General features: G+C 41.4%; 1 protein-coding gene and 1 pseudogene across 1 annotated transcript; both read left to right on the top strand.

The window, feature by feature from the left end:
- Window positions 1-9,102: 9,102 nt before the first annotated feature.
- Window positions 9,103-9,990, top strand: LOC149159301 (leucoanthocyanidin dioxygenase-like). The gene is made up of 2 exons (XM_089433464.1): window positions 9,103-9,526; window positions 9,666-9,990. The coding sequence occupies exons 1-2, from the start codon at window positions 9,121-9,123 to the stop codon at window positions 9,716-9,718; spliced, it is 459 nt and encodes a 152-aa protein (XP_089289590.1). The 5' UTR covers window positions 9,103-9,120; the 3' UTR covers window positions 9,719-9,990.
- On the top strand, window positions 9,718-10,212 carry LOC149159302 (flavonol synthase/flavanone 3-hydroxylase pseudogene; annotated as a pseudogene).
- Window positions 10,213-18,418: the final 8,206 nt, after the last annotated feature.

Genomic DNA, 18,418 nt, shown 5'->3' on the forward strand with positions numbered 1-18,418 from the left:
GAAAAAACACAATTATTCTCCATTTTCTCCATTTTCACTCATATATTTTTGGGTGCATCTCAATACTCATGCTAAACATTGTTTAATCTACCAATGGAGGTACAAAGTGGTAACCAATCGAGGATGCCAACTACTGGAATATAGAACTTTGATTCCTTGTGATGCCCTTTTACAAAATTTATCTACTATACATAACTAATGACCTACAATGGTTTTATAGAGTGTAGTCTAACATTGGCTGGTTACATTTCCATATGGCATAGACAGTGGCTGTGCAAGTAAGTTAAGGAAAGAGGAAAATTAGTGGAGGAAAGTCCGATGTTATTTTCAGTGTTACGTAAAATTTCTCAAAGCAATACATTTATTTGGAATTTTGTTGGTCGATGGGATCTTTTTTCAGTTGAGGTCTATCATGTGCTTACTTTCTCTACGCTACTTAGTACTTTGTGTTCATTTGAAATTGGCTTCTCTCTGTCTTTTCATTTTCGGAGTAGTTGCTTTGCTAGCCCATGCATGATGCCTTATGGTGAGCATAGTGCGGACTCTGGAGTGCCGTCACTATAGTATGTGGTGTATATATATAATAATATATATATAAAGAAATTAAAACTTGTCAATTTTCAATATACCCATCAACATGATTTTTTCAAATATTATTGACCAGTTAACAATGTTGTGTAGATTTGGAAACCAATAGTATTTAATATATAAAAATGTAAAAAATGGGCATACGGGCATCAAATTTAACCCTTGGGTTGATCCGGATTTAAACAGGAACGCAACAAATTACAGAGATAACCATATACACAAAGATGCAGCGGAAATAATACTTCATTTCGTTAATGGAAAATACTGAAATATGCTTACAAACAGAAATGGCAATAAACTAGCTAGGGCGATGGTAGCTTATCTCTGAGAAGAGATGTGATGGCTACATGCCTCTGAACTGTGTTACAATGAGGCTCCAAGGCCTATTTATTGTTGAGAAGCAATGGAAAAACCCTTAACATTCCAAAACCTAACCCTAGGAGATGAAACGCCAAACTGTGGGCCCCGTTTGGGGGTAAGTTGGTACATCAACTTCCTGGGGTCGTAACTTTGGCATATGATCTCCGTTTGACGCGTACAATAGCTCATTACAAAGATCTATCCGAGCACTATCATTGTTGGAACGGGCAACACCAATCCATTCCATGGACTCGTGTTGCCCCCGGATTCCCCAAAAAACGTCGTTTAGGGCCTCAAAACGGCTCCGGAAGTTCAGGACCCGAAAAACTGCTAAAAATAGTAAGTTGTGCTACAATTAAGGAAACTGAAAATGCTGAGAAAGACAATGGTGGGGGTCCAGGTGGACTTGGCAAGTGGCCACCAATATCCACCTGGATCATTCCTCCCCCCTTAGGAAGCAATGGTCCCCATTGCGTTGAGCTCCTCCATGAGATGAGGAAACTTCTGCTGAACTTGTTCCCTGGTGAGCCACTTGCCCTGCTGAAGGAGTTGGCCCGCTTTGACAACTCGATACAGTTGGATATTCTGTTGGCGAGTGTTCTTGATCTGTGTGTCCATGATCCGATTGGTTGCAGCTTGTTCCATGCAATCTGGATTTAATTCTATGGGTTTGAGTTGTTCTGCAATGTCGGATGTGTCTAGCAATGGTGGAAAGTATGGCCGAAGGCGGTCCACATTAAATACTGGGTGCAGGCCAAGGAATGGGGGAATGTTGAGCTCAAATGCATTGTCTCCCATAGCCTTAGTAATGGTGTAAGGACCATATCGGAGTGGTCTCAATTTCCGATAGGCTCCAGTAAGGCGTTCCTTTTGCAAATGCAACCAGACTTTGTCGCCCACCTGAAACTTGTGTGGCACCCGATGTTGATCATGTCGCTGCTTGTACTTGGCATTTGATTTCTCAATAATGTCATGGACCTGCTGGCGAATATGTTGGATGCGCTCAATGAAGTTGGTGGCCTTATTTGTTTCGGACTGGACATGAGCTGAATTCATGTGAGTAGCTGCAAGTGGCATGGCCACATCAATGGGGCATAGTGGCTGGAATCCCAAACCCACCTGAAAAGGGCTATGGCCAGTGGAGCTGTGAAGAGCTCGGTTGTAGCTGTGCTGAACGTAGGGGAGGCTCTCGTCCCATGTGCGTGGATGCTTTGAGTTATACATGCGTAGAATGTGCACAATCATCCTATTGACAACCTCTGTCTGGCCATCAGTTTGAGGATGGAAGGCTGTGGACTTCGTGAGTTTGGTGTCCAGCATTGACCAGAGACTGGACCAAAAGGTGCTGAGAAACCGACTGTCCCGATCTGAGATGATAGACTGTGGGATCCCAAAGTGCACCCACACTCGTTCAAAGAAGAGTTTAGCAGTGGCTTCTGCTGTGATATTCTTCTTGCAGGCCATCATAATGGCCATCTTTGAGAACCTCTCGACGACCACAAAAACACAGTCATTTCCATGCTTAGTGGAAGGAAGGCCTGACATGTAATCCATGGAGATGGATTCCCAAGGTCGACTAGGGGTAGGCAACGGGGTATAGAGGCCTTGCTTCTTAATGGTCGGTTTGGCAATGGCACAGGCAGTACATGATCGGATGTACTTCCCAACATCCTGTCGAAGATTCGGCCAATAGAAATAGTTTTGCAGTACTGCCACTGTTTTCTCGACCCCGAAATGCCCAGAAGCCCGACTGTAGTGTGCTTCCCAAATCATCTTGGCACGCTCGCTTGAAGGAACACAAAGGTGACCGAGGTGGCATAATAGGGCATCCTGGAGGTGAAAATCTGCAACCTGCCGACCCTCCAAGAGTGTCTGGTATGTGTGGCCGAATTCTAGGTCACTTTTGTAGAGAAATGGCCAATCAGAAGTCTCGTGCCCGCAAGAGTTGAGCACGGTGGTTAGCGCCATGATCGGTGGTCGACTGAGGCAATCTGCAACATTATTGGTGCTGCCCTTTTTATACTTGATATTCAAGTGAAACTGTTGCAGGTATGTAGACCACTTCTGATGGCGATCATTCTGCAATTTCCCTTGGGTCTGTATGAACTGCAGAGGTCGGTGGTCTGTGTGGATGACCGTTTCCTTCCCCAAAATGTAATGCTTCCATTGTCGGCAGGCCTGTACAATGGAATACATCTCTTTATCATAAGTGGGGTACTTCTGGACTGTGTCTGAAAGTGTTTCACTGTGATATGCCACTGGATGTCCATGTTGAGTAAGGACTGCCCCAATAGCATAGTCAGAGGCATCTGTCTCGACCTCAAATGGTTGTTGTAAATCTGGTAACGCGAGCACTGGTGCCGTGCAGAGGCGATCCTTCAACTCCCTGAATGCCTTCTGTTGAGATTCAGACCAAAAGAATTTTGCTTTCGCCCCGCCCTTGGTGACTTGACTCAAGGGCCAAGAAATATGAGAAAATCCCAACACAAACCTGCGGTAGAAGTTGGCAAGACGTAGAAAGCTGCGGAGCTCTGTTAGAGTGGTTGGAGAGGGCCAATCCCGAATGACTTGGACCTTGGCTGGATCGACATGCACCCCCTGTTCATCAATGATGTATCCCAGATACTGAACCTCGGTCATGCCAAAAGTGCATTTCTCCAAATTGGCACATAGCTTGTGTTGCCGCAGTGTTTGGAGAACCTGTCGGATGTGGTGGAGGTGCTCTTCCCAACTCTGGCTGAAGATCAGAATGTCATCCAAGTATACTACTACAAAGGAGTTGGTGAATGGCCGCAAGATGTCATCCATTAGCCTCATAAAGGTTGCAGGAGCATTCGTCAATCCGAAAGGCATGACCAACCATTCGAAGAGGCCCTCCTTGGATTTGAAGGCAGTCTTCCACACATCTGAGGGTTCAATTGGTACCTGGTGATATCCTGACTTCATATCGATCTTGTTGAAATATTTCGCCCCCTTTAGTTGGTCTAGGAGGTCATCAATCCGCGGGATCGGGTACCTATTACGGACAGTGATCTTGTTCAGCGCCCGATAGTCAATACAGAGTCTCCACGTCCCATCCTTCTTCTGTACCAACACTATCGGGCTCCCACAGGGCGAAGAACTCGGACGGATGTGACCTTTCTGCAGGAGCTCCTGAATCTGCCTCTTGATTTCATTGTTCTCCAGAACGGAGCGCCGATAAATTGGTCCATTGGGTAGCGGCGCACCTGGGTCAGATCGATGGAGTGCTTGACTTGACAGTGCAGAGGAACCCCTGCCGGGGAGGTGAAGATGTCTTCGTACTCCTCCACAATCTTGTCCATCTGTAGCTGCCATGCAGAGGGACCCCGTTTGGAGGCCGCGGCCACTGTCTTCTTCTTCCCTTGAGGGCGTATCATCAGGAAAACAAATTTCCTGGTTTTGGAAATGATCTTACTGCATTGTTTTGCAGTAATCAAAGAGATGGCGGCAGGTGGTGCTACCTTTGGTATCCTGAACAACTTATTTCCCAATGTAATAATAACAGCACGGGGCCTTGATTCATACACAGCATGTTGCTTCCACAAGTATGGTTGTCCTAGTAATACATCACAAACTTCAAGGGGAGCAATGTCACACAATACCTCATCCGTGAAGGGCTTGATGTTGTATGGAAGGCGACACTGCTGGCTCACGCGAAGATCTCGCCCTTGGTGAAGCCACCCAATGGTGTATGGTTGTGGATGTGCTGTGGTCGGTAAGCCCAACCGCTTCACGACCTCTGCCGAAATGAGGTTCTTTTGACTCCCGCTATCAACAATGAACTGTATCGGGGAGCCCTTTACCCACATCTGGGAGTGGAAGAGACGCTCCTCCTCCTCTGGATCTTCGGGTTCATTTTTCTGGATCTTTGCGGTAGCAACAGTGGCGCTGGGATCCGCATCAATGATCTGCTTCCCTTTTTCATACCCCTTATCGGGTTCTGACTCAGAGTCGGAACATGCATCTGATTCTGAAACCATTAGCTTAGCCACCAGTGACTGCTTGGCCCGACACTCACTTGTGTTGTGAGTGGAGCTCTTATGGAACTCGCACCATTTTCCAGTGTCCTTTCTCGGCTTCGCGGCGTTGCTCTTTGCTTGCAGCTTCGGCTGGTTGTCTTGGGTTGTCCCGCCTTGGCTTTGTCCTTTGTTCTGTGGTTTAGGGGCACCTTTCCCCTGCTTTGGATTCGCAGATCCAAAGTCTCGCTTCTTTTGTTTAAACTTCTGCTCGACCTTGACGGCATACCGGTATGCTGCGCCGAGCGAGGGGATGTTTAGGAACTGTATTTATTCCTGGATGTACTTGTGCAGGCAGCCACGGTATTTGAGTATCAAATGTTGCTCCGAATCCTTGATACCCAACTTTGTGCGAAGGGTATGGAAAATATTGGTGAACTCCGGCACGTCTTGGTCCCTTCCCTGCCGCAGCGTGGTCAACTTTATGTATTCATCCTCATAGCTTCCGACAGGGTAGTACTGCTCCTTGATGGCATCCCGGAACGAATCCCAGGTGGGTGCGGCTGAAAATAGTGAGCCAGTACTTTCATCCTTCTGTTCGCAGTAGGTTTCCCACCAGTCCTTGACGTGGGGGGCTGCTTTGAGAAGAGCAAAAACAATCTTTTCCCGACTCGAAAATTCATGAACAGAAAAATAACCCTAGGAGATGAAACGCCAAACTGTGGGCCCCGTTTGGGGGTAAGTTGGTACATCAACTTCCCGGGGTCGTAACTTTGGCATATGATCTCCGTTTGACGCGTACAATAGCTCATTACAAAGATCTATCCGAGCACTATCATTGTTGGAACGGGCAACACCAGTCCATTCCATGGACTCGTGTTGCCCCCGGATTCCCCAAAAAACGTCGTTTAGGGCCTCAAAACGGCTCCGGAAGTTCAGGACCCGAAAAACTGCTAAAAATAGTAAGTTGTGCTACAATTAAGGAAACTGAAAATGCTGAGAAAGACAATGGTGGGGGTCCAGGTGGACTTGGCAGGTGGCCACCAATATCCACCTGGATCATGGGTGGCGTTGAGGCACCATACACACCCATGTGGAGAGTATATTTGGGGAGGAGAGCCAATGGGTTACCTAATATCGTGTTTCATTTTTCTATAACAATGTTGGTTATTTGTATTCTGGCATGGGAGATAGAGTGGTGGGGAAGGACCAGGTATGTGTTTGCAAGTTGGTAATTTGCATGAGCTATATTGGGATGTGGAAGTCTAGTGATTTTTAGTGGAAGGTTATTGAGTTGGAGAACTTAGTAAGGAGACTCATGAGAAGCAAATTTGGTACTCTCGCATAAGAGTTTCCAATTAGAGCATTTTTTGAAAACTTGAGAAGATAACAATGCAGTGGGGTCTTTGTACAATGGATTGTTGACTAAAATTGGGTTGTAGGTCTATGCCTAGGTTATCAGTAAGGGGGTATCCTAGCCTTGTGCTGTGTATTTTGCAATGAATTGGTATCATAGGTGTCATAATATAGGTTTGGTTCATGTTGAGAGTTTTTGGTGGTGTTATGAAGGGTCGGGCCCGAAAGGTTTGAGCTCAAGCCCCACCTTTTCCGACCATTCCTAGTTTTTGGTTTTGTTGCAGGGTGAATCCCAGCCTCTGCAGGTAGAGTTTCTAGATTTCCATTGCATGGTTGCATTAGTTAGGGTAGTTACACAAGGGGTTTTTGTGCATTTTAGTATGTTTGTCAGTCACCTAGGAGGTCATATGGTGGCCAATTTTTGATTAAGGTGAAGGGTGTGGCACATGTGTAGCAACTTTCTATTTTTCCTTTCGATGGTGTTCAGTTGGTGGCTAACAAGAAGTTTAAATGAGGGTTATGAGGTGATCTAGTATTGTGGGTTGGTAGTTGACTAGTTGCGTCATCGCTCAACCAATTTTCTAGTTATGTTGTGTTGCAGTGTCATGAGACTTAACTTGGTTTACAGGCCTCTTTGGGTCCTAGCTAGGCAAACCATGCATTGCCAGTGTAGAAGGGCGAGGAGGGGTATAGGTCTAAGGGGACGACACATGATCATTTTATGGGGGACTGAGGCCTCAATGAAACAGTGGACCCCAACCCCACACAGTCACTTGGAACTATGGAAGCACCCCCTCTGCCTCCCCTCCCTTGGGCATTTTTTATAGCCAGGTCAGACATGTGATATTCATCTTGGAGTAGCTTAGCAGGGATTGCCACGATGAGAAGAATGCAGTCATCATATATCTAAATGACCCTCAACATAATCAATGGAAAATGCAGGACTATTTAGCCACCTTGTAGACGAGTCAAAGGAGAATTTATGAGAAGCTGGAATGCTTGGAAGGGAGACTTGCACACATGGAAAAGCATATTCATTGTGATTATTGTCTTCCTTCATCACTTGTGTCAAATTAGAGAACCCAACTTCGGTCAAACTTGTTGATCCCTGATGGTCGTGGGTTATTTTATGGTCCTAAGTGTTTTCTAGTTTCATGGGTCATGTCAGCTTTGGTTAATAAGATTGTAATGACAATATGTTTTCGATGTTTTCTTCTAACCAACAAATATAGAAGTAAGGAACTTGACATAATCTATTTTTACTTACTAAAAAGCCTTTGACTAAACTAAACCAAACCAAATGAAAAATATTAAACTAAGCTCATAATTTCCATTTTGTATATTGACTAAAAAAAATTTATACATAAAATAGAAAAATAAACCAATCATTAACTTACTTTATAACACTTAATATTTACTTATTAAATACTTCTATTAAATCAAAAATACATGTTTATCTCATTTACTTGAATTAAAATAATTACCCTTATCTCATATTTTTTTTATCCTCTATTAAAATACCATTATAATTGTCATCTTCTAATTTCATATCTATCATTATAGATATTAATAGATGCAAAATAGAATATAAATACTAAATTTTAAAATTACAAATTAAATGAGTACTTTACTGCATGTTTAATATTTAAACTGATACTTCACCCCCAAAAAAATTTGCACCCAATTTGTTGGCAGAGCTCTTCTGTAATATCAATGCTTATAGATAAGTATTTACCCTAATATCTGCCACATTTTTCTTTCATTTTCTAACTCCATGTCAATCACTATGGATGTCACACATTGCGGGATGACACACGAACAGGAAATACTGGGATTGCCAATTACGTTCCTAAAATTTTTGTATACAACATGTTTCATGTGCTTTGTCTAATGAGGCCACGACGACGAATTTTGGCGAAGAAATTTGAAGTTCTGTTGTAAGAACGCCAACATTATTAGTTAAAATTTTGAATTTTGATAATTATTAGCGTAGATTTATTTTAAATATAGATTTAATAAAAGTAGGGAGGAATTTAATGTTTAGATATTTTATATAATTATTTATTTTTTTTTAGATTTTTTAAAATTTTTATTTTTGTTTATATAGTAAAATTTCAATTTTGATGATAGAGATAACTTATATATCACATTAGACTATAAAATAAATTTCTCTCCTCAATAATCTAAATTTTAAAAATATATAATAAAAAATTCTCAAAATTATACCTAATTTCTATGGTTTGCCAACCCAAAATTCATCTAGACTACCTATTTTAAAACAAGTTCATCAAATTTATCAAAACTATATCTTAATTTCTATTATTTTCTGATCAAAATTGTGGCCTCTTACGGCTATAATGGCCACGTTCATTTAAAGCCCGATAACATGGGATTTATGGCTCGCGACCTCTTACATCCAAAAGTCATCGCAAGCGAGATGCTGGCGTGTTACGTACAAAAGTGGTCGCAGGCCCGATACAGGTGGCTGGGCCCTTCAAGTTGGACATAAGTACATTCATGCTGCTACCAACATACCATTGATGCTGGAAACTCTTATTTCTATTTTTATAAACATGCAAGGGAAATAGCCTTTGTCCTCTCTCTACGGTTCCATTCATTTGTTCACCTGCTGTTGCTCCAAGCTCCATTTATTTGGTTCCATTCATTTGTTCACCTGCTGTTGCTTCAAGCTCCATTTATTTGTTCGCGTACTATCGCTCAAAAGACAAGAGCTATTTCCTCGCATGTCATGTCAGAAGACATTTATAATACTATAGAGATGGAAATAAGAGTTTCCGTGGATGCTAGCAAGGCAATGGCGGTGCTGGAGAAGTGGGCAATGAGCCGAGTGCAGAGATTGGCGGAGAGTGGAATCCAGACGTTTCCGCCGGAGTTCGTGAGGCAAGTGGAGAAGGCACTCGTACAGGAGGACCTGCACGTTCCCATTATCGATTTGCAGGATTTGAGCCTTCTGCCGCGACATCATGATCAGAATCACACAATCGCTGCCCAAATTTCAGAGGCTGCAGAGAAGTGGGGTTTCTTCCTCATTATAAATCATGGCGTCACGGACTCTCTTATCGCTCGAGTACAAGCAACCAGCAAGGCTTTCTTCCAACTTCCGGTTGAAGAAAAGGAAGCCTACACTAACGATAAAGAACCAAAAAATCCCATCGGATATGGCAGCAAACTCGGATACTCAGATGGAGAGGATAAATCGGACTGGCGAGACTATTACTATAACGGTCTCTGGCCTCCTGCCACCAGATAAATGACGAAATGTCCCATACAAGTTTCTGATTTCATGTAGTGGTTATGTACTTTCTGTGTCTGTGTATACTGTATTAATTCTGTGATGTCTGAAAACAAATTTTGTGGTTGCAGGGAAGCTATGGATGAATACAGAAGAGAGTTGTCGAAGCTATTCGAGTGGCTGATGGCGGTATTGTCGTGCGATCTTGGTTTACGGACTGAAAATTCTCTGAACGAGAGCGTGGGAGAGGAGAGGAAGGAGTTGCATATAGTAATAAATTACTACCAATGGTGTCCTCAACCGGATCTGGTTGAGGGAGTGGCACCCCATTCTGATATGGTCGCGCTTACCATTCTCCTCCACGGACAAATCCCGGGGCTTCAAATTCGCAAAGATGGGGAGTGGCTTGATGTCCAATGCGTTCCTGGCGTTCTGTTTGTCAATGTCGGTGATCAGTTGGAGGTATGTAGAGATCATACTCGTAACATATTGACATTTTGTTTCTTGTTGGTTGATAACAGTTGGTATGTTGATGAACAGATATTGAGCATTGAGCACAGGAGCGTGGTGCAGAAAGACCTCGCCAGAATGTCATGGGCCATGCTTTGCAGCCCTGCGCCTGATATAGTGGTGTCACCCAGGATAGAATTGACAGACGAGGAGCTGTTGGAATGTTAATTCCAACTGCAGGTTGCAGGCTGCACGCAGACGTGGGCAGCAACGGATGCCGACTCAGCAAGCACAATGACGGGAGCACAAAACCGTTCAGCATACCTGCCTGAAACTTCTCGGACCACTTTCCGGTGAAGGCATTTTCCGTATTTTTGAGCTCGATACAATATGGTGCAGACGCGTGGCTCTCCCCATACGTAAGCAAACATAATTTCTCGGGTGCTATCGTTCAGTGATGTAATGGTTTCCGATATCTTCGTCCACCCTTCGATGCAGCTCATCTACCTCTGTCGTCGATTGCTCCAAGATGCATACGAACCTGCATCGAATTAAAAATCATGCGTGAAGTAAAAGTCAAGTTTGGTTGACCATACCTGTTTTTAATGCAATGTCATATGCGTTGGTAAAATTTTTAAGTTTTGTCCATACGGCACGTAATATTACATTTTGTTTTGTTAACACATAAAAATATTTTTTTGTATATACGTTGACTCGGTATGGCATTGTATTATTGCACACGGGAGGAGAAGAAAAACATGTGTTCGCAGTAGCGAGGAAAACCAGGGAGTTGTTATTTCTCTTGAGCATGGGAGAAACGTAGCAGCAGCGAAATACCAAAAAGAACATATTGCACAGCAGTGCTTATAGATATATAAAAATAGGGAGGAGCGCATATGTTTTATGTAAGTTTTTTTTATGTGTGTTCATTTTTAGAGTGAACGAGCCAAATGAAAAAGAGCTGCGAGTGAAGCAGTGAATATATACCGCACAGCAGTGCGAATCCAAGAAATCAGGGGGTTGTAATGTAAATTTTTATTTTTGTTCAAACGAAGTGGAGCACATAATATTTCTGAGGAAGCATATGTAAATTTTTGTTGTTTTACAGCTGTGTGTAAAAACAATTTTACACCAGTAAATGAAAAAGGGGTTTTACTGCAGTAAACCCAGCACAGTAAATTCTCAGGTGAAAACAGAGTTTTGTAGAATGAATTAAATTTGGTAAATCCCTCTCAGCAAAGATGATGAATATGTATCAGAGTTGGCCGAATGTATTTTTGGTAAATCCCTCTGAGTGAAAGAGGATGAATGTTGTTTCAGGCATTTTATATTTTAATGAATACAAGAATTTTATGGCTGTGTAATTCTCTGTTCTGAGATTTTTTTTTAAGCTTCCCTGTGCACAAAAAAGATCCTGAGGCAGAGAAACAGAGCATTGCCTCTGTGTGTTTAGTTTTGTTTGTTTTTGGGATTTTCTCAGAAAAATCCCCAACAGTGGTATCAGAGCTGGTTCAGGCTCTTTGAAGTGTCAAAGAAGCTGAAGGAAAGACTCTTGTTGCAGCAGCAGTAAAACTTCTCCAGCAGTGTGAAGTCTCAGGCAAAAGAACCCAGGTATTCCCCAAAGTTTTTTTTTGTGTTGCTGTTGAAGAAACAGTGAGTCATTTTAAAAAAAAACATAGTCAAGTCAGTTAAGAATGGCAAGGTCAAGGAAGAAAGTGTCCAAACCTTCTAAGGTTGTGTCTCCCTCTTCTATTAAAATAGAAGACGATCTATTTGAAAGCATTCCATTTGAGGCTTCAAAGTTTAATGGAAATTTTGATATGTGGGAAATAAAAATGAGGGTTGTCTTACAGTCTCAAGGGATTGAAGTCTGGGAATCAGTGATTGATGATAGCAAGAAGGATAAGGAATCCAAGGAGTGTAATTCACAAGCATCAAAACTAATCTTGGATGGACTGCCTGATTCTGTGAAGAAGAATCTAGGAAAATATTCATCAGCAAAGGAGATATGGGACATACTGCATGACCTTCATGCAAAGGGAGCACTGACCATGACCATCAGTGAAGAAGAAAATTCTGAACCCATCATAGAAGCTGAAAATCAGAAGTTTGACCTCATCAAGCTTCAAGTAAAAGAAAGGGATGAAGAGCTCGTCAAGCTTAAGAAGGAGCTTGATCAATGCAAGAGGAAACATCATGAAGAAGTCATATCCATGACAAATCAGCTGAATGAAGCAAAGAAGCAGGAAGACGCCTTCTCAAGTCGACTTGAACAAAGGCACAAAAGAGTGAACAAGCTTGTAGAAGAGATTGGACAGTACAAGGTAGAGGTCTCCTCCCTTAAGTCTGAACTACAAGAAGCCAGGAATCAGGCACAAGGAGCTGAGAAGAAAATGGAGAGCAGTCAAGCAGAACTCTCCAAAATGAAGTCAGATATTATCTCCCTCAAAATAGTAGCAGCTGAAGCTACTCGTAGCAAGGAAGAAACTGAGGAACAACTTACAAAGAAGAATAATGAGTGTGAAAGATTGGAAGAAGAAATAGTCCTCCTCAAGAAAAAGGTTGAAGGGATGAACAAAATTATGAAGAGCTCTCAAGCCTTGGATGACATGCTCAACTATCACAGATCCCCATCTGATAAATCAGGACTTGGGTATGTAGGTGAACCCTCAAACAAGGATGAAAATGCTTTAAGCAAAGGAGATGTGAAGAAGCCGGAAAGAAATGGTGATGCTCCTAGTTCCAGCAAAGGCAAGGAGAAAGATCAAGGTTGCAATAGAAGAAATCCTGCTCCAAGTAGAAAACCAGCTCCAAGAAGAAATGTAGCTGATGTCAAAGAGGTAAGATGCAATGGTTATCATCAAAGAATCTCAAGGTAGCAAGGCTTCAGAAGTACATCAAGGAAACCTCCATCTCCCAGGTACCAAAGTTCATTCTATGGTTATTGTTACTCTTGTTCAAACTTTGGTCATATGGCAAAAGACTGTAGAGCATTTCATAGAGATAGATGTTGTAGTCTCCGACAATCTCCAAGAAATAACTTTATGAGAAGAAATCATGAATTCTTATTCATGAACAATGTAGAATGTTTTAAGTGTCATAACATTGGGCATATGGCACGTGATTGTAACTTAACATGGGATCCTATGCAAGCTAGACCCATACAAAAGAAGAAAGTTACACAAGTATGGAGAAGGAAAGAAATACAGTCTGAAAGCCCCTTGAGCTCCCTAGTCGATCTAAGTTTCTTTTGAGAAAACTTTGCTGAAAGAAGATGATGCATACAGTTAAGGGGAGCATGTAATTTTTTTTTATCATAATTGTTGAACTGTATTAACAATCACTCTTTGATGAAGACCTTTTCATAAGGGAAAGATATGGAATTAAATCTACCATAAAAGCAGAGAAAAAAAATCTGCAGGGCATGGAGACTGCGTGGAGGATGTATTGCAGCGCAGCAGAGCGCAAATGAAATCTTTTTGTTGTTAATCCCTCCGAAATGTAATATGCAGCGATGATGAAAACTGTAATGTTTTTGCTTTGCTTTTTGTCACATATGCAATGAAATATGCACAAAAGTGCGGAGAAGAAAAAGGGGCAGTGTTGAAATGTGAAGTGCAGCAGCACGATAAGAAAAATGAGAAGCAGTAGAACGCACAACAGTGTGTGAGTGAAGATGAAGATGAATTAGATGTGAATTATATGCATTGTATATGCATTGTAATGCAAAGCAAGGAGACCCGCACAACAGTGCGAAGGCAGAACATAGAACAGCAGCGTAGAAAGTTTTTTGTGTGGAGCACATGCATTGAAATGCATAGCAATGGAACACAGTTTTCCTTTTATGTAATATGAGAGAATATACTCACAACAGAGTGAGTATAATACACAGCAGATGGAAATGTTTTGTATTGGGAATGAAAATGCAAAGCAGTGAGAAGAAAATGAGAAGAAGGCAAAACGCAGCAGAGCATAAATGCCCAGTGGCTGAGAATGCAATGAAATTTTTCACACAGCAGTGAAAAATGTAATATTTTTTTTTGTATGCAATGCAACATGCACATAAATGCCTAAAGAAAAGCAGGGGCAGCGTATATTTTTAATGCACATGGGATGAATGAGAATGTGTATGGCAACAGAAAAACGAAAGGAATTGCACAGCAGTGCATTGTGTAAATAAAAAAAAATGAAGACGAAGACTGTGTGAAGCAAGGGTGTAAAAAGGAACAGGGGCAGCCACAATGCAAATTGCAGAGGCAACGCAACAACAAATAAAAACCCAGGGATGACAGAGTCTATGGTTATGGGTATGGACAACAGTGCATAAGAAAAGGCAGCAGCGTGATGGCAAGAAGGAGAAGCACAGTAGTGCGAAGAAAATGAAACCAGAACTAAGAGAGAATGAAGAAATGTGTTTTTACACAGCAATGCAAATAAGAAAATGCAGCAACATGAAGTTTTTGTTGAAGAAATGAAAGGTAATGGACAACAGCAGATGTAAAAGAAATTTTTTTCTTTACAGCAGTAAATGTAAGTATAGTGAATGTGTTGTTCATTGAATCGAAATGCAACATATGCAACAACAGTGAATGTAAGAAATGTTTACACACAGCAGTGTAAATTTGTAAGGTGGGACAGAGTAATTGTTCTAGAAAAGACAGAGTATTCTGTCTTTGAAGAATGCACAGCAATGCAGAGTTTGCAAAGAAATGTAAGTGAAGTGCAGCAAAACAACAACAAGTGTAGACACAGCAGTGTGGGGTAGATGCAGCAAAGAAGCTGGCACAATAGTGCAGCAGAGAATATGCAACAGCATAAAAGAACAATGTAATGAGTATGCACAACAGTGCAATGAATGTTTTGTTTTGAAACTGCATCTAAAGCAGTGTTTGGCAGTAATCCCTCCGTGAGAGGAAGTGAAGTTCTTAGTGAATCCCTCTGTTAAAGAGGAAGGTGCTTTTCAACACAGTGTCATGGTAAATCCCTCTGTCAAGCGGAAGATGCTTTTTAGCATACACATGGTAAATCCCTCTGTCAAGAGGAAGATGCTTTTTAGCATACACATGGTAAATCCCTCTGTCAAGAGGAAGATTCTTTTTAGCATACACATGGTAAATCCCTCTATCAAGAGGATGATGCTTTTCAGCATAGTCATACGTGAATCCCTCTGTCAAGAGGAAGGTGCTCTTCAGCACATTGTTATGGTGAATCCCTCTGTCAAGAGGAAGATGCTCTTAAGCACAGTCTCAGGTGAATCCCTCTATTAAGAGGAAGACTATTTTGTTGTTTATGGAACTGCATCTGAAGCAGTATTGGTGAATCCCTCTATGTGAGGAAGATGTTATTGTAACAACAATGTTGGTGAATCCCTCTATGTGAGGAAGCGTTTGGGTATGTTTGAACGCCCAACAGTTGAAATTAAAGGGGAGTGTTGGAATGTTAATTCCAACTGCAGGTTGCAGGCTGCAGGCAGGCGTGGGCAGCAACGGATGCCGACTCAGCAAGCACAATGACGGGAGCACAAAACCGTTCAGCATACCCGCTTGAAACTTCTCGGACCACTTTCTGGCGAAGGCAGTTTCCGTATTTTTGAGCCTGATACAATATGGTGCAGACGCGTGGCTCTCCCCATACGTAAGCAAACGTAATTTCTCGGGTGTTATCGTTCAGTCATGTAATGGTTTCCGATATCTCCGTCCACCGTCCGATGCAGCTCATCTACCTCCGCCGTCGATTGCTCCAAGATGCATACGAACCTGCATCGAATTAAAAATCATGCGTGAAGTAAAAGTCAAGTTTGGTTGACCATACCTGTTTTTAATGCAATGTCATATGCGTTGGTAAAATTTTTAAGTTTTGTCCATACGGCACGTAATATTACATTTTGTTTTGTTAACACATAAAAATATTTTTTTGTATATACGTTGACTTGGTATGGCATTGTATTATTGCACACGGGAGGAGAAGAAAAACATGTGTTCGCAGCAGCGAGGAAAACCAGGGAGTTGTTATTTCTCTTGAGCATGGGAGAAACGTAGCAGCAGCGAAATACCAAAAAGAGGGAGGAGCACATATGTTTTATGTAAGTTTTTTTTTATGTGTGTTCATTTTTAGAGTGAACGAGCCAAATGAAAAGAGCTGCGAGTGAAGCAGTGAATATATACGGCATAGTGCGAATCCAAGAAATCAGGGGGTTGTAATGTAAATTTTTATTTTTATTCAAACGAAGTGGAGCACATAATATTTCTGAGGAAGCATATGTAAATTTTTGTTGTTTTATAGCTGTGTGTAAAAACCGTTTTACACCAGTAAATGAAAAAGGGGTTTTACTGCAGTAAACCCAGCACAGTAAATTCTCAGGTGAAAACATAGTTTTGTAGAATGAATTAAATTTGGTGAATCCCTCTCAGCAAAGAGGATGAATATGTATCAGAGTTGGCCGGATGTATTTTTGGTAAATCCTCTGAGTGAAAGAGGATGAATGTTGTTTCAGGCATTTTATATTTTAATGAATACAAGAATTTTATGGCTGTGTAATACTCTATTCTGATATATTTTTTTTAAGCTTCCCTGTGCACAAAAAAAATCCTGAGGCAGAGAAACAGAGCATTGCCTCTGTGTGTTTAGTTTTGTTTGTTTTTGGGATTTTCTTAGAAAAATCCCCAACAGGAGTGTCCTCCAGTGTACCAAGGAGTTTCTTTTGGAAAGTATCGGATGAAATTTTTCAAAAAGGGGTTAGATGGAAAGGGCCATGTTCATGGACTGAAGCTGCAGGGCAATTGTCACAGCAAGCAAGGAAGCATTTAATTAACTGGAATGTGCCGAGGAACATTCCTGTAGCCTGTCTTGTATTTAGGGTATTTTATGCTTCGCTTTTTGCACAGTGCCCTCTGTAATTCAGGTCAATGTTCCCACAATCTTTTCTTCGTGATGTATCATTTCTTTAAGGAAGGTTCCGATGGGACAAGCATGGACTGAGGGGTTATGTTTTGTGATGGTTGTAATATTTATCCATATGTTATACATCAAAAAATTCAACTCTGATGTTAAGTAAAATATAATAGAAAAAAATGGCATTACAGAATGAGATTTGCTCTGCAACTGGGGTTTGATTAGCTTTTCAGTCTGTCGCTTTTGATTCTGAACCGATGATACCCATGGTGGCCGGAGGCCCTTTGTTCAAGATGGTGGTAGCCAATCGGGCTTCCCAGCAACAACCCTGCAAAATCACCAATCCAACAAATTTATAACACGCTAGTGCTTCCACTACAATAGGTTCAAGCCAGCGTCAATCATCAAGCACACCTGCGGATCAAGTAGCAAAAACAGAGCATAAGCCCAACCCTTGTCATCCACAGGCTCAGACATCCTTCTTATGGAAATTCCACCTAAAAAAATGGGTTCCACTATTGAACGAATGAAATAACAGGTGATCATCTGTAAATTTATAGGTCCCTAGCCATCTGAGAAGCTCCTCATTAATGGGCTTTGCAAAAACTAGGTTATCAAAGAAGAAGCAGAGAAAAAGTTAGGTTCTAAAGGGAGCAACGAGGTCCCTATTTTATGAACTGAACCGTCCTCTTCATGAAACCCTGGGTTCCACTATTCAACCCCAAAAAGGAAGATTTCTCGTTTCTCCCTCTATAAATAAGATTATACTCCTTTACCATAACATATCAAAATCACACATACCTCTTTGAGCTTTACCTTACCTCTTCTTCAATGGTCCTTCAACAAGTGTCAACATTTTATCAGCAATAGTTTATCTTTAGCACAAGTACTACGACCTTTTAATCTTGAGAGCATTCGTTGAACTTGCTAGCTTTGTTTAGGTTCCGTTAGTTGTTATGTATTAATTGTTATGTATTAAGTGCACAGATGAGTTATGTCAAACTCAAAACCTTGGTCCATTTGTGCCTACATTTTATCAACAATTGTTTATCTTTAGCACAAGTACTACGACCTTTTAATCTTGAGAGCATTATTTGAACTTGCTAGCTTTGTTTAGGTTCCGTTAGTTGTTATGTATTAATTGTTATGTATTAAGCGCACATATGAGTTATGTCAAACTCAAAACCTTGGTCCATTTGTGCCTTAGGAAAGTACTTTCAGATTTAGCGATGATCTTGACTTCTTTCTCACAATTTAAGGTAAATCGATCGGCCTTTAAACGAATCGGCTTCAATGTACAATTTATCACCCTTCCATATATATAAGACATATATAATCTTATGTCTATTTCCCAATCCATCATATATATAATCTTATGTCTATTTCCCAATCCATCATAGGTTTTTTTTTGTCCCATCGAAAGATATTATTGTCCTTCAGCAAGGCCACTTCAGGATGCCATTTTTAGAGATATTTATGGAACGACCATCAAGCATATGTAGCGATGCTAGACAACCACTCAGAATTTTGAATTTCATTGAAA

The sequence above is a fragment of the Pinus tabuliformis genome, chromosome 5_2, assembly GCF_031772625.1.
Source record: "Pinus tabuliformis cultivar Carrire ecotype Pingquan chromosome 5_2, CPIR1, whole genome shotgun sequence".
NCBI lineage: Eukaryota > Viridiplantae > Streptophyta > Pinopsida > Pinales > Pinaceae > Pinus > Pinus tabuliformis.